We start from the raw sequence: 25,071 nt of genomic DNA on the forward strand, positions 1-25,071 counted from the left end.
ATGGATTCAATATCCTAACCCATTATAGATTTGAGGTACATCCAATAACGATATACGGAGGCGCCAACTCAAACAACCATATAGGGATAATAACGATTTATTGGTCCTCATGGATTAAACATAAAAATGAGGATGTTACTACGATTACCAATGATCCCTTTGATCGCTCATTTATAAAAGTCAATTTTTAAAGTCGATCTAAAGATTCAACTTATCTACGTAAGCTCATTTTACCTCATAAAATTTAAAACAACTAACTTAAGTATTTGAGGAATAAACTCTCATTCACATTGACCTTTGTATAAGATCCACCAAAGAGATTGAACTCTACGTCGATCTTATAACTATCTTAAATACTCAAAGATATTTCAAATATCATCTCGGAGCCATCTTAAACACCTTGATGCTATGTCAACCACTACTCAGAGGTTAGCACGAGGGTTATTCAGATATCCTCATGCCTTTAAGATCAAACCACCATCAATTGACGATATCCGAACACTATCAACAAGTACATCTTAAAACCAATACTACTTAGGGTAACAATAAGCATTTTGGAATGTTGATATATATATATATATATATGTCTTAAAGTAGCTTATGTCTTATCTAAAATCTTCACAATATAATTTAGTGAGAAATAAATATAATTTATGGCTTTTATAAGGTATAAATTTATTTATTTTTTAAAATATTTATTTTATAATTATTTTTATGATTATATTTTTTACTTACTATGTGTACGGACTATACGATTTTTTTTGTAATATTACATATATTAATTATATGTTATTTATATTATTATTTAAATATAAAAAAAATATGTTTTTTAAATAAAAATATTAAAAAAATAAAACATAAATTTATCACATAATATTCAATGGACTTTTGAGCATATTAAAATACGATTCTCATTTCTTGTTCACCAAACATTCAGAACATTTCATATATGTAAACCTACATATGTAAACCTCTACTAACATGGTCTTTAACTTTCATATGTAAACCTAATAAATGATATAATAAGAAACTAGATCCAATATGACATGATATGTATACTAAAGATGCTAGCAATATAAACATTTAGTTTCCTATGGTAAGAGTGCGCTCTCTCTCTCTCTCTCTCTCTCTTTCTCCTCACCTATGTACTTGTAAAGAACATCCACGAGAGCATCACGGCATGGACCATAACTCACTCTCTCTGCCCACTTCCCATCATCATACCATCCTAATATACTCGTATTCTTTTCCTCGCAGTGCGGCAGCTACGATTGTGTCGCCGTATGCATGCCCGGTCGACGTGCTCCCGATGATGCATGCACATGCATGCACGCCGGCCATCTCTTACCATCATGAGCATCATTGTTGTTGTTGATATTAATTTATAGACAGTACTGTGGGCCCCAACAACTCCTCCAATCGTCGTGAGAGTGGCGGTGTGCCGACAACGTTCCTTCCGAGGGTACGTTGGCGTTCGCAAACTAATTACACAAAAGGGTCCCGCGTAGATTCAACTTCTTTCGTCAATCACAATGTGGGTAGAAGTTGGGTGTCTAGAGAAACGTCAGAAATTTATGGTTCAAACAGAAGCACCTCACGTCATCATTCGGCACCACCCAAATTAGTGTTTCGAAGGCAGTAAGCAAAATTAAAATGATTCTATATATATCTGCTATATAAACTGGCTTTAATGTGTCTACGTATCCATATGTGAGCCGAGCGGCGGCGTTAGTGTTCTCTGTTTCCAGTCTTTCCGGAGTCTGTCTCCTCTCTGTGTCGCTCGAAAACGACCTAGCGGAGATGAAGGGGACGAACCTCCCGATCATTGCGTTCGAGCACAAGAGGTGAGTCATGAGCTGCGATCTATGATCTTGTTATTGTTGATGTTGATGATGATGAGGATTGTGCTGCCGATCGAATCCCACGTGTTGAGCCGGTGGAGGGCATACCCTTCCCGTGATGCCTGCTCTTACTACACGCCGATTTCTTTCTTCTTTCTGTCCCATTTCTTTCTCGTTACGTGGATCTTTGAGATTACAACTATTCGAGCAATGTAGTCGCCCGATCTGGACTTCTGCGTTCTGGATCTGCGTATATTGGTGTTGGGAAGTACGGATTTCACTGTTCTCTATTCCGAGCTCTCTGATGGATTACTAGGTCGCAAATGGCCTCCCTGGATCTCCTTCTGGAATCTAGGGTTTTAGCTCGAACGGTACGTAAGTCCATGGATGCTCTGACTTGGTCCCTTTTGTGGAGTTCGTTTTGCTTTTAGGGTGTAGTTTGTTATGCTTCGAGTTCTGGCTGAATTAACGTTGTTCTTATGTTGGATTTGAGTTTCTTGTATTTTGAAGGGTAGTTCTTTGTTTGTTTTTTTTATTTTATGCGTGCTGTTCTTGATGGTGAGGATATGTGAGCAGGGATGCATATGGGTTTGCAGTGCGGCCTCAAAACGTGCAGAGGTACCGAGAGTATGCTAATATTTACAAGGCAAGGCTTCCGTTTCTAATTTCTCCTATTATTTTGGTCCAATTTAGTGGCCTTGATGTCGTGGATTGGTTTAGGATGTCGTGATGATTCTGATTCCAGGAGGAAGAAGAAGAGAGAGTGGAGCGGTGGAAGGACTTCCTTGATCGGGTGGTTAAGTCTGACCGCACGCCCACTGATGACAAGCCCACGGAGGAAAACAGCGTTCTGCTGCATTTGGATGCTTCCAGAGTCTCAGAGAAGGACAGCGATCCTGACGAGCCTAGCGAGTGTTATGACACAGAGGAAGTTGGATCACAGAAGGAGACAACACAGAAGGAGAGAAGAGTTCATCGGGTCGAAATTTGGCCCCAGACCAGGCCTTCCCTTACTGTCATTGAGCAGATGATGAGCCTGCGAGTAAAGAAGAAAAACTTCCTGGAAGGTGGTGAAGAAGGCATCAAAGGAAGTAGGAAAAACCTTGCTCCTATAAAAGAGTCAAAAGCCACAGAAGACTCCGACGATGAATTTTATGATGTGGAGAGATCAGATCCAGTCCAGGAGTTACCTTCTGGAGATGGTGTCACGGTTGGTATGGCTGGTCAAGGAGTACCTGATGATAGTGACTTCCCTTGGAAGGAGGAATTGGAGTGCTTGGTCCATGGGGGGCTCCCTATGGCTCTCAGAGGAGAGGTGTATCCAGGACTTAGCTGTGTATTGCCTGTTGTGCAGCTGGTTTTTGTGCTTCCACTAATCTACGTCTACCAATGTCTCTTAACTGTAGCTTTGGCAAGCTTTTGTCGGTGTTGGAGCTCGCAGGTTGGATGGATATTATAGTAGCTTGTTAGATCAAGAATCTAAGGCTGATGGAAAAGAAATTGATGCTCTGCTTATAGAAGGTGATGCTGTGCTTAAGGATGACACTGAAAGCAAACCAACACTACCCCAAGGAATTGAAAAATGGAAGGGACAGATTGAGAAGGTCGCTACCATTATAAAGTGTCCAACTTCCGTTTACTCAGTGTGTCATGGTAACACAAATGCTGAATTTCAAATTACTTGCTTATGTTCTCTTTACAGGATTTACCCAGAACATTCCCTGGTCATCCTGCTCTAGACGACGATGGGAGAAATGCTTTGAGGCGGTTGCTCATGGCATATGCTCTGCATAATCCGTCTGTTGGTTATTGTCAGGTACTCATGCTTATCATGTTTCTACAGTGTGTTTGGTGTCGTCAGTCTCTGTGGGAATAGTTCTGCAAGAGTTTGCCGCAAGGTTAAACAGCTTTTATATAATCTAGAGAATGTATTTCTCTTTCTGAGCTTTTCTTCTCTTATAAAGTATATCAGAGTGATTACAAGTACTGGAATTCAGACTCTTACACTTTCAGATTTTATGTTTGATGATCTGTCACACGCAGAACCTATTCCCTCTTAGCCAGTCCTTTATATTCTTTTATAGAGTTACTAGTTATATTTCTTTCTGTTCAGAAAAATGAGGATTTTCTAACTAAATAGAACATCTTACTTGGATTTGTACTCTGCAGGTGATGAATTTCTTTGCTGGATTACTGCTTCTGCTGATGCCTGAGGAAAATGCATTTTGGTAGGTTTGCCTGGCAGATTTAAAATTTAATCAAGGATATCATTTACGTGTTTAGAAAAAAAAAAAAAGATTGCTTAGCATGATTCGGCAATGTGAGTAGTGAGTTTTTTTTCTGTAGATAGATATAACAGAAAGAATTTACTGAGCCTAAGTATTTTGATGTATCACAGGACTTTAACTGGCATCATTGATGACTATTTTGATGGTTACTACTCTGAGGAGATGATTGAATCCCAGGTGATATTGTGATGAAACATGTGCTTCTTTTTAAAATTGGGATGAGTTTCTACCATGCTAGTCACTTTGTCAAGAGGTTAGTTTTGTTACTGTATGCTGATGTATTAATGTATGTGGAAATATGTTCCAGGTGGACCAACTTGCTTTGGAGGATTTAGTACGTGAAAGATTTCCAAAATTAGGTCCTAGTACCTCATATTTTTTGCTACTCTTTATTGTCTTCAAGAAACTGTGCTGGTAAAATATCAACCAACACGAATTTATGTTTGATATATTCATATCTATATTTTTATCCTTTATTTGCAGTGAATCATCTAGATTATCTCGGAGTGCAGGTGGCATGGATCACAGGACCGTGGTTCCTTTCCATTTTCATGAATATGCTTCCCTGGGAAAGTGGTCAGGTTTTCCAATGCAGAATTTTGTAACTGTTAGACCATTAGTTTACCTCTACTAAAATCTTTTCATCCTTGTTATTTTTTTATTTTTCAAAAAGGTGCTATACAATATGCGTTCTTTTAATTTCGTCTTTGATTTTTTTTTTAAATTATAGTTCTTCGTGTTTGGGATGTGCTTTTGTTTGATGGGAACCGGGAGATGCTTTTCCGAACAGCACTTGCTTTGTTGGAGTTATATGGTACTGCTTAATATATTGATGGATCTTGATCTGTTTGACAGTTTGACCGTATGAGTACGTTAATTGGATACAAAGTCTAGTTTGTTACATGGAATATAACCAATGTTGTTTTTTCTTGTGAACTTTTCTAGGTCCTGCAATTGTAACAACCAAGGATGCAGGGGATGCAATCACATTGGTGCAGTCACTTGCTGGTTCGACTTTCGACAGTAGCCAACTTGTTTTGACAGCTTGTGTAGGATATCAAACTGTAAATGAGATGAGACTACAAGAATTAAGGAACAAACATCGACCATCTGTGCTTGCTGCCATGGAGGAAAGGTCCAAAGGAATGCATGTTTGGAGTGACTCTAAAGGTCTTGCGGCTAAGCTGTATAGTTTCAACCGTGACAATGGACTCCTAGTTTCAGAGTCAAAATCAGAAGAAAATGCTGGTGACACGAAAGCTACTGGCGAAGTGCACTTCATAGATTCCGATTTCACTAATTATGATGGTAGTACTCTGACATTTGATGCAGAGCTGGATTCTTTACCTGATCTTCAAGAGCAGGTAATCCTTTCTATTATTTGCTGTTGTAAAGTGTGTGTTTCACTTTCTAGTTCGAGGGTCAAATGTTCAATGTAAGCAAATAGACTAATGATGTCCAGTAGGCAGTGAGCGTTGTTAAGGCCTCTTCAGTGCATTAAATACATAATGAAATATAAAAATGGTTACCATTTGGAAAAATGACTATTACACTTGCAAATGTATCAATTTTTTTTTCTAATCTTAAAGACTACTGGCTTTGATTTCCAATCTGCTCAATCTAAAGTGCTATTTTAACTTGCATGATAAGCAAACGCATTGGCTTTTAATTGTCATTTTTAAAATGAATCTATGGGCCACCAGTTGGATAATTCTTGTGGCACTTTTTCATAAGTAATCTCACCTTGTTGTCTTTTCATGTTCATAGTGCTTATTACTCATGTGTTTTCCACTGTTATTTATTTGTAAAAGCTACTCATGTCTTTTTAAAAAATGACATGAGTAGCTTTTACATATGGTGATGGTAACTGGTATGTTTTCTTTTATAGTTGTCATTCTAAATTTAAGAATATCTAGTTGAATAGGAAAATAAAGCATATGGTATTGTACATTTTGTGGGATAGGTAGGAGAATCACAAAGAAAGCCAGTAGCTTTTGGTTTTGGGAGGAAAAAACACCGGAATTAAACTGAGGCAAAATCTGGTTTTGTTTGTTAAGCAATATTGTTGATGGGACATATCAGAATTATTAAATGTTGTAACTATGTATCCCACAAATATAAAGAAAGCAGGATCCCTCATATATCAATCGAACATTCTACTTCAGTGAGTCTTTGTACTTCTCTTATCAAATATTTTGAGTTTGAATGATGTGACATTTAATATCACCAACCTCACCAGGTTAGAGCACTATTTCAGGGCATCTAATTGGTTTACCTAGATTTTCAACCATAAAAAAAGGCCCAAAGATTGAAAGCAGATGCATTGGCATTCTTTAGTAAAATGATTTGCTAATTTCAGATTCTTGAGTAATCGAAATTACTTGGACATGAACATCAAGCTTTGGGGGTTGCCTGGTACAGTAAACTTGTCAGCTGAAATGGGCTATGCGCATTTTATATCAAATGCAGCTTTCGTGCAAATATAACAAATAAAAAACATATAAAGCTCAGGGTAATAGAAATCAAGCTTTTAGTACCAAAAGAACCATGCTTTCATTGCTGCCATTTCTTAAGTTGCCATATAGGGTACATCATTTCAATGATTCTGTGCTTTAATCTAGGCCTTGCCTCATTATCCAATAATGAAAAAGGGTGAGAAGTCTACTTGAAATGACATACTTTTCCGTGTACCCTTATTTTGTAGGCCACATGGTTAAGGGTGGAGCTATGTAGATTGCTAGAGGAGAAAAGATCTGCTACCCTCAGGTTTGTCGTTCTCAGCATCCTATTGGTGATAATATTAGAAAGTAGAAACTAAATATTTAGACATGCTTTCTCTACTCTTAAATTAATATATTTACTCTTAAAGCCTGAAAATATGTGCCTGATACCTGTGTGTTTTTCATCTCGAGTCGATGACATTGATTTTACATCACAATGAAAAATGCTCCTAAAACACAGCCTGGAACTAATTTTCTAAATCTAACTAATGTCTACATGACATTCTTTTAGTTGTATGGCATCTAAGTTCTGCTTGTTTTTATTTAATCATTTTCATAGAGCCGAGGAGTTGGAGACAGCATTGATGGAGATGGTGAAGCAGGATAATAGGCGCCTATTGAGTGCAAAGGTATATGATGTTTTAAGCTGTTAATTTTTTCATATTGAACAGAGTTTTTTATATTCTTGATCTGGTGTTTTAAATTTCTTTCGTTAATTATATGGTGTTGCTCTATTGGATGGATTGTAATATATGTATGTTCTTAATGACACCCATAGAGTTAAAACTGACTGGTATATACTAGTATACAGTGTGTCAATGCACTGAAGTATAGCAACATTATAAACAAGATTTTATATTTTTTTTCCCATCAGTATACCATGGTATGTACTGATTTAATGCTATACTGGCATGAGTTATGAGCTTATATTAAAATCGTAGTACATGTATATATGTAGAAGTATTACACATATCTGAATATAAAACAGATATATGGTTGCACACAGATATATGGCCAGAAACAGTGTGTATGCATATGCATATGCATGTACATACCTTTATTTGTATGTATATTAAATGCTCCCCACAGAGGCTGTTGCCATCTGGTTAATCTAAACCTTTCTGTCTCTAGTTACTTTTGTGTTTGTCACACATGCTGGCTCACTTTTTCTGGCCATCTGGTTAATCTAAGTTCTATTGCTACTGTTCATAGGTTGAGCAGCTGGAGCAAGAGGTAATTGAGTTGCGGCAGGCTCTAGAAGACAAGCAAGAACAAGAGCGTGCCATGCTTGAGGTGTGCCAAAATTGTTTCTACCTTTACACTATGATTTTCTCCTACCATGCTGTTCGGTATCTTTGGTTGCTTTTTTATACAAATCAATGAGCTTTGCACTTGTGAAGGTACTGATGCGAGTTGAACAAGAACAAAAGGTCACGGAAGATGCTCGCCATTTTGCTGAGCAAGATGTTGTTGCTCAGCGGCATGCTGTGCATGTCCTCCAGGTCTTTTATAGTCTACGATGTTTAGATTGCATTTTCAGCTGATTCTGATACTTGTTTATTTTTAAGTGGAAATGTTTTTTCCAGACTAGATAGATTTGGAAGAGAGATGACCATGAAATGACACTGATGAAGTTGTTTTAGTTAGGGGTTGACGCATTTGCATGGACTTAGAGGATCGGAAACATAAGATCAAGATTGACAATTGCATTGCTAACAAGTAACAACTATATCTTAGTTGATGGCTCACATGGAATTTGGACATTTTGACTGCTGCAAAACTGGTATCTCATCAATTATGGTTAAATAGGAGGATACAAGTCAACCTCGTGCAATTTTTTTCATTGCTTGGTTTTGAGTGTATTTGCAGAGAGACTTAGTTTTCTGTGCATCTTTATTTCTTCACTAAGGTTTACCTATTACATGCTGGCCTGAGTTGGAGAGGTGATCTAGCTTGTCAAATTATGGTCTATATGCACATAGCTCTTACATCTTTGTTCTTTGAATACCTTCCACATTCTTTGACTTGTGCCATATGGGTACAACTGCAAACAGAAGTGGAACCTAAAATCAAAGTGTCTATATTGTTTTTATATAGCTAAAATGAATGCTGCTGTGCCTTGAAGCAGTGCTGAGCTTGCTTTTACTGGTGAAGGATACATAATGAACTGTACAAAAAAAAAATCATTTCTTAATCATTATCGCCTTTTAACAGTTAGATGGCAATTTTGTGCCACTCACATTTTTTCTTCCATGCTTATGTTTCCACTTCTAATTTTTAGTACCATATGCATTTTATAACCCTTTGAGTTGTTGCTCTCCTCATCCTATACATTTATTGAAGGAATATATATTGTTCCTACTGATTTTTGTTATTCACTTTTCATTAATACAACACATTTCTAAATTTGATTAGGTTGTTATATCTTTACTTCCTGAAATTTTTTACCCACTACAAATAGATATATGCAGGAAAAATATGAAGAAGCCATGTTCTTATTTGCACAAATGGAGAAGAGGGCAGTGATGGCAGAGACAATGTTGGAGGCTACATTGCAATACGAGTCTAGCCAGCTCAAAGCACTTAGCTCCCCAAGGTATATGTTAAATCACTTTCTGTTAATTCTTCTTTTTTCTAACACTGGGTTGTTAGAAACAAGGTTCGCAATATCGTACCGTACTGGTGTTTCGATCTAGGCTCGGTACTGGTACGGTACGGTATACCGAGCGGTACACCCAGGTGTACCGAGCAGTATACTCAGGTGTGCCGAGTACTATAGCTCTGCTACAGTGCACTCGAACCGTTATGTACCATCCGTACCGGGCGGTACAGTTCAGTACTGCAGACCATGGTTAGAAGAGCATCAAAATCTTACAAGCCACTCTTGCTTGCCAGCAGGAGTATCCTTATCTCTTGATCTTCATGTAGTCTTGTTCTTTTCTCGACTTTCATCAAGCATATGTTGTTTCAGCACAGGATCATGATTATGTTATCATGCCTGGCAAAAGCTGGCTGTGACATAGGTTCAAACTCCTTGACGTGATGCGTTCCGATACCTTCCTCTGGTGGCATGTTTGGACCCATGCCAGACTGTCATGACAATCCTTGATTTTCAAATCGTCTTCTCTTTATCATGTTCACATCAAACACACTCTTCTCAATTCTCTGATGTTGGCGCACCATACATGCACGTGACACAACTTTGTGACCTTTTCATTTCAGGACACCAACTGCAGATTCCTCATCCGTGCGACCAAGTCAGGACTCATTTCAGGATGTCCCTGCCAGGAAAATAAACTTGCTTTCTAGGCCATTTGTACTTGGTTGGCGTGATAAGAACAAGGTGTTTACCTATAACTTTTTTTTTGGGTTCTAGATTCTCTTTATTGTAGAAAGCATTACCTCTTAATTTTATTGTTTTATAGCAAACTGGTAGTTGAGAAAAATAATGCTGCTTACCATAATAGAACATCTATTACAAGAAGTTGTAAATTTAATAATGTCAGACATAGTGCACTGCGGTAATGATATTTTGTTGTCTAGTAATGATCTCTCTAGTAAGCTCTAAAGCCCGCCTTTATAGGCTAGTTAAAATTTCACCACCAAAATTTTAGTAGTGCTTCTTCGTCCGAAGGTTAAGATTTAGGACTCTCCATGTGGAATTTAGCCACTACTAGTATACAGAAAACAAACTTATTTGGAAACTCTGAATTGCTTATGCTGCATTTGCTATATATGCATGTTACGCATGTTCTCCAGTATTTTAGATGACTCACAAATTGTCTCTTTCATCCAATTGAACTGCCTCCCTTTAGCATAAATCATCTAATTTTAAACAGACTTGATTTTTTAAATCTAGGACTATGGCCTTATTGGTCACACTTGATAATTTTGGTTCACTAACTTAAAATTATTTAGCTGAACAAAATATCATGTAATTTTCTATTGTTTGTGTGTGTGTGTGTGTGTGTGTGCGCACGCATGTGCATGTGCTGCCGATGGCTTTTCTCCTCCATGGTGTAGGACTTAATGATCTTTTTGTTGCATGTTACTGCTATGGTTTTCAATGGTTTTGTAGTAGAAATTACTACGACCTTCATCTCTTGCAAATCTTTTAATTATCAGGTGACCCTTCCTCACACATATAGTCAGCATAATCAATGAGCCTTGGGCCTTTGCGCCCCCCTACTGTCTCACACCATTGGAACTCTGAAATTTTTTCTTTTTTATCTTTATGCACCTGCCTTTATTTATATTCACCCACACGAATGTGTAATTCTGATATATCATGTTTTATGTATTTCCAGGGCGCACAGATTAATCCCGAGGAATCCGGTGATGGGAAGCCGAGCAATGAGGGTGAACAAAATGTGCAAAACTCTGGACAGAGAAATGAATCGACATCAGGAGCTGGATAAGTGAAACTTTAGACATCAAATTATTTCATTGCATGTTTGATTTGCTTTTATGCAGTTTCTTGTCTATATCTATATCAATGATCCCATATGTTTATAGTATTGATTCAGTCGCGGTCATTTGCCCTAAGCAGAAAAGCGTTCCACATTTATCTATCGACCGAGGAGGAGAAAAGCGTTCCACATTTTTATTTAGGCTTGTAGGTTCTGTAATTCTTGTTGTAAATTATCAAACAAATAGTACATATTAACCCATCCATTGGTTAATTTTCTTCAATAAACATCGTGAGTAAAATGGTTTACATTACATGTGTTCCCCTTAACTCGATGTAAGCAGCAAGCCAGTTAGCATGAGGAGGCGGAAACTAAGCCGAAGGAGAATAGTTTGGATGATGGCCTGAGCAACTAACTGTCTGACCTTTTATTTTTGCTGCCTTTGTTTCCAGGACTCGAGTGCGTTGTTCGTCTGATGCCCTGCTGGAGATGCAAATTGTGCCATCATGATGATGCAAATTGGAAATAGGTGGATGATAAGCATCAATAGCCTTTCACTGGCGCCTTAAGAAAGACTCCAAAACTGTGTGTCAACTTAAGCAGAGGCAGTTTAATCAGGTGCAAGAAGCAACCTGCGAAACGGTGCTCCTCTGTTGTAGTTCTCCCAAGCCCAGTGGCGGTGTACTTCTCATAATGGTTCGGGCGTACCAGCATCGAACTTGGTGACGCATGCAGGAAGAAAACGACAGACGAGGGCGGCGAACGTACACTAGGGGGAGCCAAACAAGAGATGGCGGCCGCCGTGCCTCCAGCCATCCCTGCCCTAACAACCCGCCGCGCTCTTCTGCCGTGCCCATTTTGGCGCGTTATACAACATCGTCGCCCGCACCACCTGACGCACGCCGAAGCAGAACGGGCGTGCGCTCCTGACGTCCCGCCTCCCAACCGCAACGGTGGTCTTCACGCGCTCCTCGCGTCGCCTATCGGAAACGCCTCCTCCAGTTCAACCTCTCCTCCTGGTCATCCACTGTACGGATGATGCGTAGAAGAGGCACAAAGGAGTCTCCAATCGACGTCACATGGAGAGGCAAATATGCAAATCTTGACCCGAGCATAACTCAGATCGAACTCTGCAGTGACTCGCAACACCAGAGTCCAGAATGCTAATAGCCGTACCATATGCCGATAATAGATAGATCAATAAAATTAATACTAACGGATTAAACTCATAAATACAAATTGAAAGTGTCAGATAGAGTATAACCAATCGACAATTTATTTAAGTAAATAAAACCTTTTATAAACTAAATGGTATATATATATAAAAAAGAGATTAGAGTACATTATTATACAATAAATTTTTAAAATTTTATTATATAAAAAATTAAAGTATATTTGCCGTATACAGTAAATATAAAAATATTTTAAATAGATGATTAGTTTATATATATTTTTTAATGCTAATAATTTGTAATAAATGTTTTGAATTAATATAATTGTTTCCTGACTATAGAAAACCAAAACGATGGCGGGCATGTGGTGGCATGAGGGGCTGTAGGGCCCGAGCAACGAAGCGTTATTGTGGCGCTACACTCCACGGTGGGCATCCGCTCTCTCTCTCTCTCTCTCTCCCTCCCTTTCTTCTATCTATCTGTCTCTTCGTGAGAATTTGTTGCAGGGAAGCGGCTGGATTTTTTTTTCCCGATGCTTTTCGAGCGTGCAAGTCAGAAGCGCGTCGTTTCATTTCGTACGTGCGTAGCCTAATCATTGCCTTCCTCTCTCTGTCTCTGGTTTCTTCCCTCTCTCTTATTTAATGGCCGGAAGAGGTGAGATGTCGGTTCTCCTCAACATCGGCTTCCGCTTCGCCTCTCCATCCTCACTTCCATCTGTCCGAGGCGCTTCTCCATTGGGCGGTGCATGGAAGTTCCTAAAGCTCGCAGCCAGGTACACATACTACGCACAGCACCCTCTCCTCCACTTCACTTTGGCTTCATCTGACTTCTTTTACATCTCCCGACTCTCTCTTTCTTTCTTTTTCGGTTTGTTTTGCGTTTTAAGATCTGGTTTGAGCGTGAGATCGGTGGATCAGATTCATACATAGGTACATATAGATATGCATGTCCTTTGTGTAGCCGTTGCACAGTCTTGTATTCAGGTTGAACACTCCTATTTGCCTGTAGATAAGCTATTCTTCTTCTTCTTCTTCTTCTTCTTCTTCTTCTTCTGCGTGTCATCACTCTCTTTTCGAGCTTTTGTTGGTCTGTGATGGCAAGTGATGCTCATCTTGTTCTTGAATTAACACTTAGCAGTGTCATTTGAGTTCTTGTATATACCTTCAGCTAAAGCTACCACAGCCACTTCTTTTCCTTGAATTATTAGTGAAGCTTCCCACTTGAGACATCATGATGAAGAAACAAAGCTGATGCACTGCCTTTACAAAGGCTGACATCCCACTATATTGCTCTTCCACTAAAGCTTGCTCCTTCCTGACTACTTACTAATCATGTTGTTGGCATGCTCACAAGTTTCTATTTTACTATCTTCTTGGCATGCTTTTATCTTTATGAAGGCTTCTTTTGTACTCTCTATCATAATCTATCATTTACTATCTTCTTCTTCTTCTTCTTCTTCTGGTCGTGTGATTTCTTCTGCAGGCCATGGCTGGCCAACAGCTGGGAGGGCTGCGACTGTGCCCCAAGAACCAGCCGCAGCAGCAGGAGAGGAAGCTAGTTAGACCTCATCCAGAACAGGCCCTCAAATGCCCCCGCTGTGCCTCCACCAACACTAAGTTCTGCTACTACAACAACTACAGCCTCTCCCAACCCAGATACTTCTGCAAGGGCTGCAGGAGGTATTGGACTCAGGGAGGCTCCCTTAGGAACGTTCCCGTCGGAGGTGGCTGCAGGAAGAACAAAAGATCCACCGCTTCCTCTAAGAAGGCGCAAGACACTGATCCCGTCGCCGCCGACTCCACAAACGATCATCCACTCCCCCCTCCCTTCTTTCCTCCACCACTTCTCCATGACCTCACCTTGGCCTTCGATGGCCATGGATTTCTCCCGGACCATGTACTTAACCTCGACATTTGTGGCTCTGTCGACACCGTGAACCCAAGTGGCTCGAACGACCTTTGCTATGGCCTCGGTGGTGTCGCCGGGGAAGATGGACTCGTGCGCTTTGAGGGAGGAGGACTGGGAGATGCAACAGCCAGAGCAGTGGCCGGCCGTAAGGACATGGACGAAGGGGAGACCAATGCTTCGATGGGCCTTCCATGGGCTGGTGTTGGTTCTTGGTATGGACTCATCAGTAGCTCCACCACCACCACCACCCTCGGAGACGCCTATGCTTTCTTCTGAGGCTACTGCTGCCTGTGTTCTCGGTTCCTTCATCGTATTCCGCCTTCTTTTTCCCTGCTGTTTACTACACATATTGTGGGGTGGGTGATGATGACTCCATGATTACACAGTAAGATTAGGGTTCAAACGGAGGGATGTGGTGACTGCATCAGTTTGTATGGCTGTGTCTGCACGGGGAAGCAGAAGGAGACGCTGCGAGATAGAATAATTTCGACAACGAAATCTTAGTTCAGATACGGAGGTTTTATTTATTACACATGAGATCATTTTTGGGGGTGAAACAGTCGACCTAAATAGCAGTCCCTATTAACCAATCTACTTGCCGACTGCGTCACGCATCAGTGACGTGATTTGGGAATGCACAGTGTGTGTTCCTCCAGACAATGTGTGCAGCTCCAAAGCCCAAAAGGATGTGATCTCTTACAATGTATGCAGCTCCAAAGCCCAAAATCTCATCTCTCAGAATACATATCTAGTTAAACAATCGAGACCAAAAATATATGCAATCTTATATAGACTAAAGACATATGGTAATTCCAGTATCAGCTCATTGAGCAAAAATACACAAACCGAAGCTTCATACGAGCAAACAGATATGATATCGCGCATTCTAAAGATACTGATGCAGTATGAGAAATGGTGAGGCTTGAGATGGTTTTCATGACTTGGTTTCTATTTCGATTGGGTAAAGGTTTTAGCCAGGAGGAGTTCGATTAAGATATCCAAGAAAAGATGGATAAAGAGCAAAACAGAGCAGAGAGGGCACTACAAATTAGCTGTGGCATGGGAAACTAAGAAAAACAAGCATGATATTATTGGACATGGAAAAGAAATGAACAATTTGTCATTTTTCGATCGATGTATGATATGAATGCATTAAGTAACAACAAAATGAGGTCTATGATCGTCTTAGAAGCCAAATATCTGTCGATCAGAATTCCATTCTTGCAAAAGAGTAAAACTTGAGTAAGATGGAGCATAATCTCCTTGCAAAAGAGTTCCATTCTTCTGAACCTCCATCAAAATGATATAGAAAAGAATGCAGCTCCAAAAAATGAACGAGGCCAATTAGTTATTGGCGCTTCCTAACCCTACTCGCTAACTGGTCTTAAGGTTTCAGGCAAAAGAATCAGATGCCGACATGAGTTGCACATACGAACTAACCAACCTCCAGAGCTTCAGTTAACCCAATGCCGCCGTCACCATTGCACGAGGAACACACACACACCTGACCGTTGTTTCTGAAGAAGCTCACTTGTTGCGTTTCTTTGCTTCGCTGTAAAGAATTACTCCAATTACCGTAATAGTGTAACCAAACATCCCAGTCACCGTCACAGGATTCTTGAATATTAAGATTGAGACAACCACCGCAACAGCACCTTTGGCATTTCCAAGAACCTGAAATCACCAAAAGCTAATACCGTAGTAGCATTGCAATAAAGGAACCACACAAAAGCAGAATGATGATGAAGATCAGAATTTATCACTGAGCACAGTGTTCTTTCATGATGAAATAGTGTAACTTCCACAACTCGGTACATCTTCATGAGAGTTTTAGGTAAGGAGCTTGCCACGTGGCGGGTACAGAAGGCTAAAGGTCTAATGAGCGAGAGACCATTTGAATTCTCACCCATAGCCTAGAAAAGAGACGAAACTTACGCATTCATTTTGCAATGACGCAAATAAGTTTGATGAACTTCGTAGAGATACAGAATTTTGATACTGGCGTATAAAATAACAACAACACTTCCAAGTTTTCCCAACCAAATATGCTAGTCCCAGATCATAAAGCACACAAACATAAGCAGATAAATTTCCATAAAGCCCAGCAAATGAATATAAATGGAAATAGATGTACATGTATGTCCTTATCATTAAAAAATGTTGTATAGACAACCATGAGACAATGACATTGTGCAAGAATCGTACCTGGAGTGTCAAAGCGCTGGTGTGCTTGGTTACCAAAAAGTTCGTCAAATTCACAAAATAGGCAAGAGCGGAATTGAACAATAGGTACCATATAATCTTAATATCTTCTCTCGCAAGTGCCAATGTGATGCCGACCACATTTTGCTCCATAACTAATGTAGCAGGAAGCAATAAAACAACTGCTATTGGAGCCATGTATAGTAGAAGATTCATTGAATTCAACTTTTCCCTGATAAGAAAAAGAGAGGTGCAGAAAATTTGAAATTAATATTGCAGAAGAAAAAAGAAAACTACAACATTTTCAGGAAAATGAATGCCTCCATAAAATTTCCAGTCTATAATAATCAAAATAAAAACTGTGAGGCTCTGACAAGTGGATGCATGGATGAGTAGAGCAGACGCAATTGCATGTACGGAACAAAAATGCATCGATTACCCCTCAGAAGACAACAGTATCCCTTGCAATACTGACTTAAGTGCCCTTGCAGCAGTTGCACCTATACACATGATGAAACCAAACAAATGGAAACTTGGCTCCCCCTGCATTGTTGTAAATAAGCAATAAAAGTTAATAATTAGACAAAAACTGTACTCAAGGAACCATTCAAGCAGAAAAAGTTGTCGCTGGATCCACACAACAATAACAACCATGATATGGAAAGCAATAAAGGTGAGCACAGAAAAGGCAAATGCCACTTTGAGTGCTGGCAGTATCTAGGTCAGAAATCATCCTCCTTGACACCAGCAAGGCCACTGAAAAATGGTCCTCCATTGAGAATCAAACTTCTCTTTCAATGCCTGGTTCTACTTCCAATTATTTACCCGATGGCGTTTGCTCAGATGCCGAAAGAATAGGGTAATTCAAATCATTTCTAATGGTGTTACATAAAAAGTAAATGCCTTTTTACTTTTAACTGCATGTTGAATTTATCCTTTTATAGCAAAACATGGAGTTCATAGATAACCTATAACGTATTACTATCTTATTCTCTTTATGCCTGGTCAGACACCTATCTAGATTTATTTTCTGGCATGCTTTTTTGTCAAAATAATCAATTTCCAATTTTCGGTCTTAACACATTAACATCGTTGTTTACATAAAAACTTACTAGTTAACCTATATTTTCATAACTAAACACTTTTGCAGTTTAAGACATTTTTATTGTTCGAGACATATGATGTTCGCAGACAAAAGTTGCACAAGTCGATGCGTAATCCCTGAAATGAGAACCGGACTAATTCGTATGATATTTAGCATAATTCACTTATGCGCTCGCTTAGTCATCTGAGCATTTAACCTAGTCTGCTGGAGGGGTCCCCTGACTAGGACTATGCGGCAGTTCGACAACCTCGTAAAGAAATGATATTAGCATTACAAACTCGCAAGTCAATTCAATAACATTTTTGTGAAAAGCTTCGATGTAGAATGGGTTTCTGAATGCCAAGGCCTACATGTTTCTGGAAGAAGCTTATGGTTTTTTAGTTGCTACACATCATATCGGAGCATTGCAAGTAAATGATCCACCTCGTATCAACTAAAGAAAAAAATATTTCATTCGATCGACCATATTACATTCAACAAGCTCTAAGTTGTCTAATCAGATGCAAAACAATCAAGAACCACAAGCAGAAAGGAAAGATGTTTAAAGCAGCCGAAAGTTGGTGCCAAGAGACACAGATCATATGGAGAAACTCAGTTAAAGCTGGACTACTTTTAGATGAACCAGCCTCCCCAACTTAAAAAACATGCCACTTTAAGTCTTAACATCTAACATCTAACATGTAGAGTTATAATCAGATCTCGAATCCAAATGCAGAGAGTACGATCATCTAATCGATAAATCTAAATCTGCCATACTTAATTCCTCCTGCATTGTTTAGTATCTTACAGATCGACATCAAACGAACCAAGAAATGCACATCCACCTAAATGCAACGATTTCCTTTCTTTCATTTGGATTGCATGATGAATTCAAACAAGTACAAACATCAAACACATGATATACATCACAATCTATGGGAAAAAACTGGATCTATCTAATCCGAAGGGAGGAAGATTCGGAGTTAAACGTACCCCGCTGGCGATTATGACTCCGGCGACGACCGGGATGAGGGTGACGTAGGTGATCCAGGCCTCCCGCTTGACGGTCATGATGTAGGCGAATACGGCGGTGAAGAAGGGGGTGGTCGCCCCCACCGCCTGGTTGAACGAGACGGGCAGGTACTTGAGCGAGACGTTGCCGCTGACGACGGAGCCGCAGAAGACGAGGCTGAGCGCGACGATCTTGGCGAACTGCAGCCGGGAGCGCACGGCCTGCATCGGCACCACCCTCATCCAGGCGATTGCCACGTAGCTGAGCAGGGAGCAGGCCGTCATGTGGCACATGGTGAGGAAGATCGGGTACTTGAACCCGTAGTTGCTGAGGAGGTACTTGTTGAGCAGGAGCACCCCGATGTTGGACGAGTACCACGACGCCACCAGCCCCAGCGTGAACAGCCGCCCGCTCACCGCCGGTGGCGACCAGTTGCCCTTGGTGCTCATATCTGCCGCCTCGGACAAATGGGAGCAGATTCCGGCGTAGTTCCCGGCGAATGGCACCACCAGGGGTCGATCGGTGAGATGTCTGGGATTTGGGCGGTGCAAAAGGGATCGGATCAGAGGCAGGTCGAGGAGGAGGGAGAGCTCGAATGCCGAATGGGGGATGCGGCTTCTCGTCTTCCGTCGATATGTGGAGAGCATAGAATATTCCTTAAGTATATTATATATAATATATATATATATAATTAATTATTTAATTAGTCCCTGTGTTGTGTTCTTTTTGGGTCATCTTCCGCCAGTGGCTGACCGTTGACCTTTTCCTTCTATGCCTCGCGTTTCTTGGAGGCTTGCTTTTTTTAGTTCTAATAATATTAATATTACTTGACGAATAAATAAGAGATGGATGGAATTATATATATATATATATATAAAGGGAAATCTCCAACCTCGTATTGGATCACCCGGACTCGGTGAGGAAGTCAACGATGTCTTTGCGTCCGTCGTCGAAATGCATCCATTAAACGTGCACGTCGCATGCGCCTCATGCAGATCGCGTGGAGGAGAGACCGAGGCTCAAACGCAACGAGAGCTTTGCGTCTATCGTTGCGTGTTGGTCAACGTGCAAATGAGTTGACACAAGATATTTATTTAGCGAATTATTTTATTGATTGACAAGCGTCAAAGGCTCGAAATCTATTTGTATTATTGATGAGGTGACACACAACATGTTTTTCAATCTCGGTATTTAGTAAGATTTTAATTCAACTCTGTTCAATGGGATGATTGATGTTTATTATTCTTACTGATGGAAAGAAAGAGCAATTGCCTATTAAATAATCATTGGAGGCGGGTGGGGTCAAGTAATAATGGGAACATGTTTCACACTGGTAAAGACCTCCTAATTTGCTTCTATGTTTTGTGACAACAGTGCAATGACCTCTTGTAGACTCTAGCAATCAGTCAAGAAACAGAAATTGCACCAAATTTTGTAGAAAAATACAAAGATGAAGCTCAGTTACATACGTTTCGGGGAAAGAAAGCTGAAATAATAGCACAAAGAAAGAGTGCCAAAAAAAAATTTCTGTAACTTGTTGGCACACCATTTTATTTTTTGTTGGTCCACTGAATCTCAACAAAGAAAGAAAAGTATCATATGATCAAAGGTGATGCTAGTTGAATTTCTGCTGAGAAGATGCCACCGACACAATTCCTTGATGGATATCAAACACACTCTTGAAAAGAACGGGTGATCGTTGCGAGCTCCTTCGCAAGGACCCTACAATTTTAGTCCAGAGTGAATGGCAACCACCCCACCAACTAGATTCTCGTATTCCACCTTCTGAAAGCCTGCATCGACAATCATCCGACCGAATGCATCCTGCACAGTCAAAGCCATGGTCAAGATCATGCATGGAAGAATCCACTGACACATGACGATACTCAATTTTGTTCTCATGGAACAGCTTTAAACTATTCTTTCTTTTCTACAATTTGGAAATACAGAACATGTGGTCCATGACAGCAAGAACAAGGTAATATTTCATCTAAGGGTGTTCCGGCACACCGTTGGCACCGAACAATCACCATGCAGATGTCACATGAGCACCGTACAGCATGTATGAAACAATAAGAAACTTAACATTATCATTAGGATCACACATAGTTTAGCAGTTCAATGAAACTACCAATGATTGGTTCTCTTTTCATCACAAGTTCTACATGTCCTGCTAGTTACAAAATTATTTCCAATTAACAGAAAGGTCAACTGCATGGTCCACTGCAACAGTATCTGAAAGATCACAGCAAGGTGTTGTTCTATGCATACTTGTGAGAGGCTTAAATCAATATCCCGGCACTTCTTCATATGCAAGTTCATAAGAAACCATTACCTGATTAGGAAATCGCCGGATGCTCTCGACCAAGTATTGGTAAGACTCTCTATCACCAGCGACAAGCTCTCCAACAGCAGGAATGACCGAAAAGGAATAGTAATCATAGCTGCAAATACAGACCCAACGTCAAGCAAGTTGGACAGGAATATCAGCAAGACCCCCATTCACTTCAGTCGATTGCATTTGTAATAGGAATTTCTCAATAAGTTGAAGGATTGAACAATGGATAAATATGATAAGACAAGTCAAACTTACAGCTGTTTAAAGACAGGAAACTCCACATGGCTCAACTCAAGGCATAAGAATCTGCCACCCCGCTTTAGGACTCTGTATGTAAACATACAAACAAGATAAAAGAGTAAAAGAAACCATATCGTGTAAGACTGGGATATAGGTCATCTGATCTTTCTTGAATAGGTAACTAACTATTAGACACTATTAGAGAAGCCAAGATCATCCATATTCAAGACTATATGTAAGCTATCGATTCATTATTTCAATAATCAATCAATTTGAGCACTATGGAAGACGAGTGGTACCATCTCAATATTCTATCATGTCTATCTAATTCATGAATGATCTAGAGAAATGCTGATTTCTTATCTGGACCAAACAACACCAACAACATTATGTAGAACTTCAAGAACATTACCTATAAGCTTCCGCAAGAGCTTTCTCAATGTGTGTCACATTTCTGATACCAAAACCGATGGTGTAACCATCCATTGACTCATCCTCAAAACTCAAAGCTTCTGCATCTCCTTCTACCCAGTGAAGATAGCGGTCCTCCGCAAATCCTACATAAGGAAACTGAACTCATTATTTAAAAAGGTAGCAACAAAGAGGCTCATAAAGCAAGCTCATATGACATAGCGTAATAATAAACCTCTCTCAATAGCACGTTTCTTGCCGACATTCAACATGTTTGGGTTAATGTCACATATGTAAATTTGTGTCTGTTCCTCAGTTTCAGCAAAGCCATCCTGCATGGCTCTGCGACTCACACTCCTTATACTCTCAAGGACACGGAAGGCTATGTCACCTGCACTAAGAATATCTTGCCAATATAAGCTTTCAAATAATCATAGTTTATCAAATTATTGCTGGATTAAGTACTTATTAAGTTAGGTTCCTGCTGGAATCATCTGACAGAGATCAAAGTTGACCATTATATTTGGGCTGGTTTGTCCCTTCCACCCCCTCCAAAAACAAAATGCAAGCACATACATGAATGCATGACGATAAACTATGATAGGTGGTCATGGAGACCCATATAAAACCATCCTGGTTATAGACTCCAGTATTTCATTTTGGCTAAATCTTGGTACAATAGTGCACCAGATAAATGAGTGGTTAACACATACATGTTCACATTGATTTTGCTAAATAAAAAAAAAACAAAATCAAAGAAAGGTTAGACCGTAAGACAAAATGGAAGATGATAAAAAAATAGGATGAAATAAAGAATCGATATGATTTTATTATAATGTGTCATAAGGACAAAGACACGATGCTGATAACAACTAAGAGAGGAGGAAATACCATTTAAGATGGTATGATATGTCCATAGTAAAGCTATAGATGCACTGGTCAGGCAAAGTGAGGTCGATTAGGATTAGTAGTGCAGAGATACAAGACTTTATTAGAAAAAATAAAAAGAGGTAATAATAGTTTTTATGTTAACTAGTAATATGGTCATCAATGGAACTAACAATACGAAATGATTTGTGCACTCAATCCAAATGGTCAGGGCTTCTTCGTTGGTTGTGACTGGTAGAAAATATGCTTGTCATTTCTAAGTGTTATAGCCGAAGGCATCCTCGTCCGTAGCATCATTAATCTACCTGTCCCGCCAGCCACATCAAGGTGCTTCATTCCAGGAAAAGGACCCAACTTTGTAACCAATCTGAAGTTTTCCAAAAGAAAGTAATTATCAGCTATAGAACATTTAGTTATGGACACACAAGTCAACATACAAGTGGCCCAACCTGTCCTTCCACAATCTGTGCAAGCCAATACTCATCAGATCATTCATCAGATCATAGTTTGAAGCGACACTACTGAAGACATTACCAACCAATTGACTTTTTTCTTCTTCTCGGACTTCCTTAAATCCTGCATCAGAAGTTAGTGATCCATTTGACAAAGTGACAATTATGAATGCAAGTAAATAACAGAAAATACATCATTTGCTACAAGTTGCATGATGATTTGAGGAAACAACAAGTAGAATACATATTCCAGAACACAACAGCTTTCAAACATCTAACACCTACCTTACATACGTCCTATCTGTTTGAGGTGCTAATATGTTACACAAGCCAAGAGAGACCAAGACTTCCCTGCTTCTTTTCTTCATTGAATAATAAATGCTACCAGCCAAGCCATACAGATATTTTGAGGTGCTCAATAAATGGCAAGTTCAGTTCCATTACAAGAAATATAAATTGCGACTGGACTTTATCTGAGAGAAAGATGCAAGAAATAAAAGAAAACAAGTATAAATGTGTGCACAAAAAAGTTTAAGCAAGCTTTAACAATCAAATAATACACATCTAAAAAACATTTAAAAATGATAAAATCAACAGAAAACTGAAACAAGAGCAGAACTGAACCAAGTCAATATATAAACATAAAATAAAATGCAGGAGAGAAGAAAAGCCTAATAAAGAAAAACCATAAAAAATAATGGAACATGATTAGTAGTACCGAAGCTGGTGGCATGTGAATGAAGATATGAAGCTCTCCGAGGAAGGAGAAACTTCAAACTGTTGGCTAGTTTGCACGTGCTCCTTTGCAATGCCATGGATCGGCTCTTGCCGCTCCCCCTTTGAATCAAGAATCAAATAGAAGTTCACAAGGATCTGCTATTGAGAAGAAGAAAATTCATAATTGATAGCAACCCATTCAATTCAACGGGGAAGAAGAAAGCTACCAAGGAATATACCATACCATGTGAACAAACCATATAGCAATCAAGGATTTAAATTTCAAATCGTACCACCCGTACCAGATAGTACGCTTGATATAGCCCCGTATCGGACGATACGGGGCTGTATCGAGTGGTAAAAGTCAAAATCTCGATTGTTATCGCCCGGTACAGATCGGTAATGGTCGCTTCTAACGGTCAATTTGACTGTTGGAGCCCTTACTTACGGGTTTTTAAACCCATCCTCCCTCATATTTTACCCTCACACTCCTTTAAAATATCTCAAACTCATTTTTTGTCACATTTGTACTCTCTTAAACTTTACAAAACAACGATTTATGAATTGAATCGAGATTAATTTGGAAGGATTAAGAGAAAGAACTTTTTAATCAAGAGATATATATTCTCTTTCTTTAATTAGAGATTAATTAAGATATTTAATATTATAATTAGTGTATTTTATATTGATTTATTCGAAAGTAGATACTTAATAGGTCAAATATTTATATTTCATGCATATTAAATATTAGAAGATATTTATGATGATAAAATAAAATGACAATCCATAACGAATCGAAATTACGAACTTTGCACAAGGCTATTCCTCAAAGCCTGAAAAAGATATGTGATACTATTCTTACCGAATTTACATTAGTTTTGTTAAACCTATACTAAATGAATATTTATTTCTAACTTAGAAATCCTATCCTAACTTCTTCTTTTTTTATCTTCAAGTATTTTCGAAAGATTTTATGGCTAAATTAGGCGTACTGCTCGATATATCATACTACACCATACCAAACAAAGCTAGGTACACTGATATGGTCTGAAATTTCAATCCTTAGCAACCAAAAAAATTCACTCATGCTTTTTAAAAAAATATATATTATTGTCTTTTGTGAAAAAAATTATTTCCTATGGCAAACTCTAACTATCAGCCTCTGACGAACCTAAACACTCATGCTTGGTTCATAGTAGTAGGATTCATCAATATATCACATCGAACATTCATGATAAACATTATCATGCTGATCTCAATTAATCGAACAGAAAACTACACCTGAAGATCCACGGGCTGATAGGTTTAATGGTGCTCGGATGAAAGAGAGAATACTGCGTGCTGCCTTCGGCCAGGCAGGGGAAGGAGGGCGGGGATGAGAAGGGAGCAGAGGAGAGAAGCGGGGAGGAGATGAGATGAGAGGTCAGGAGAGATAAGAGAACTTAGATCAGGAGAGAAGAGTATCAGCGGCAGAGAGGAGCAGTGAAGCAGCGGCGGAAGGGCTCGGCCGGCGGAAGCAAGCTAGGGCGTGGCCTCGTAGCGTCTGGAGCTGTGGACGTTGGAAATTTCGTTTATTCTTTTTCTTTTTGTTGGGACCGGCTGTTGAGT

At 39.5% G+C, this 25,071-nt stretch overlaps 4 protein-coding genes across 5 annotated transcripts; 2 read left to right on the forward strand and 2 right to left on the reverse strand.

The window, feature by feature from the left end:
• Positions 1-1,700: 1,700 nt before the first annotated feature.
• On the forward strand, positions 1,701-11,352 carry LOC103992563 (uncharacterized). 2 transcript variants are annotated; one of them, XM_018829484.2, is made up of 18 exons: positions 1,701-1,844; positions 2,418-2,487; positions 2,587-3,156; positions 3,248-3,445; positions 3,544-3,657; positions 4,011-4,069; positions 4,240-4,306; positions 4,437-4,488; positions 4,613-4,705; positions 4,860-4,943; positions 5,075-5,493; positions 6,834-6,895; positions 7,190-7,259; positions 7,843-7,923; positions 8,031-8,132; positions 9,102-9,226; positions 9,853-9,973; positions 10,938-11,352. In XM_018829484.2, exons 1-18 carry the CDS (start codon positions 1,801-1,803, stop codon positions 11,046-11,048), a joined length of 2,442 nt encoding a protein of 813 aa, XP_018685029.2. In that variant the 5' UTR covers positions 1,701-1,800; the 3' UTR covers positions 11,049-11,352. The 2 variants fall into 2 exon arrangements, 1 of the variants encoding a protein (XP_018685029.2); XR_010515240.1 differs by lacking the exon at positions 10,938-11,352 and having other exon boundaries at positions 9,092-9,226; positions 9,853-9,876.
• Positions 11,353-12,679: 1,327 nt separating this feature from the next.
• LOC135679383 (dof zinc finger protein DOF4.6-like) lies at positions 12,680-14,870 on the forward strand. The gene is made up of 2 exons (XM_065193081.1): positions 12,680-12,983; positions 13,694-14,870. Exons 1-2 carry the CDS (start codon positions 12,957-12,959, stop codon positions 14,393-14,395), a joined length of 729 nt encoding a protein of 242 aa, XP_065049153.1. The 5' UTR covers positions 12,680-12,956; the 3' UTR covers positions 14,396-14,870.
• Positions 14,871-15,187: 317 nt separating this feature from the next.
• Positions 15,188-19,058, reverse strand: LOC135679382 (probable sugar phosphate/phosphate translocator At3g11320). Its single transcript, XM_065193080.1, has 4 exons — positions 18,399-19,058; positions 16,761-16,864; positions 16,325-16,553; positions 15,188-15,793 (listed from the first exon to the last, which is right to left on the reverse strand). The coding sequence occupies exons 1-4, from the start codon at positions 18,864-18,866 to the stop codon at positions 15,647-15,649; spliced, it is 948 nt and encodes a 315-aa protein (XP_065049152.1). The 5' UTR covers positions 18,867-19,058; the 3' UTR covers positions 15,188-15,646.
• Positions 19,059-19,819: 761 nt separating this feature from the next.
• LOC103992566 (2-methoxy-6-polyprenyl-1,4-benzoquinol methylase, mitochondrial) lies at positions 19,820-25,051 on the reverse strand. The gene is made up of 9 exons (XM_009412320.3): positions 24,745-25,051; positions 23,465-23,619; positions 22,744-22,870; positions 22,600-22,661; positions 21,642-21,797; positions 21,408-21,552; positions 21,011-21,082; positions 20,753-20,861; positions 19,820-20,241 (listed from the first exon to the last, which is right to left on the reverse strand). The coding sequence occupies exons 2-9, from the start codon at positions 23,559-23,561 to the stop codon at positions 20,140-20,142; spliced, it is 870 nt and encodes a 289-aa protein (XP_009410595.2). The 5' UTR covers positions 23,562-23,619; positions 24,745-25,051; the 3' UTR covers positions 19,820-20,139.
• Positions 25,052-25,071: the final 20 nt, after the last annotated feature.

Source organism: Musa acuminata, chromosome BXJ1-7, assembly GCF_036884655.1.
Source record: "Musa acuminata AAA Group cultivar baxijiao chromosome BXJ1-7, Cavendish_Baxijiao_AAA, whole genome shotgun sequence".
NCBI classification, from domain to species: Eukaryota; Viridiplantae; Streptophyta; class Magnoliopsida; order Zingiberales; family Musaceae; genus Musa; species Musa acuminata.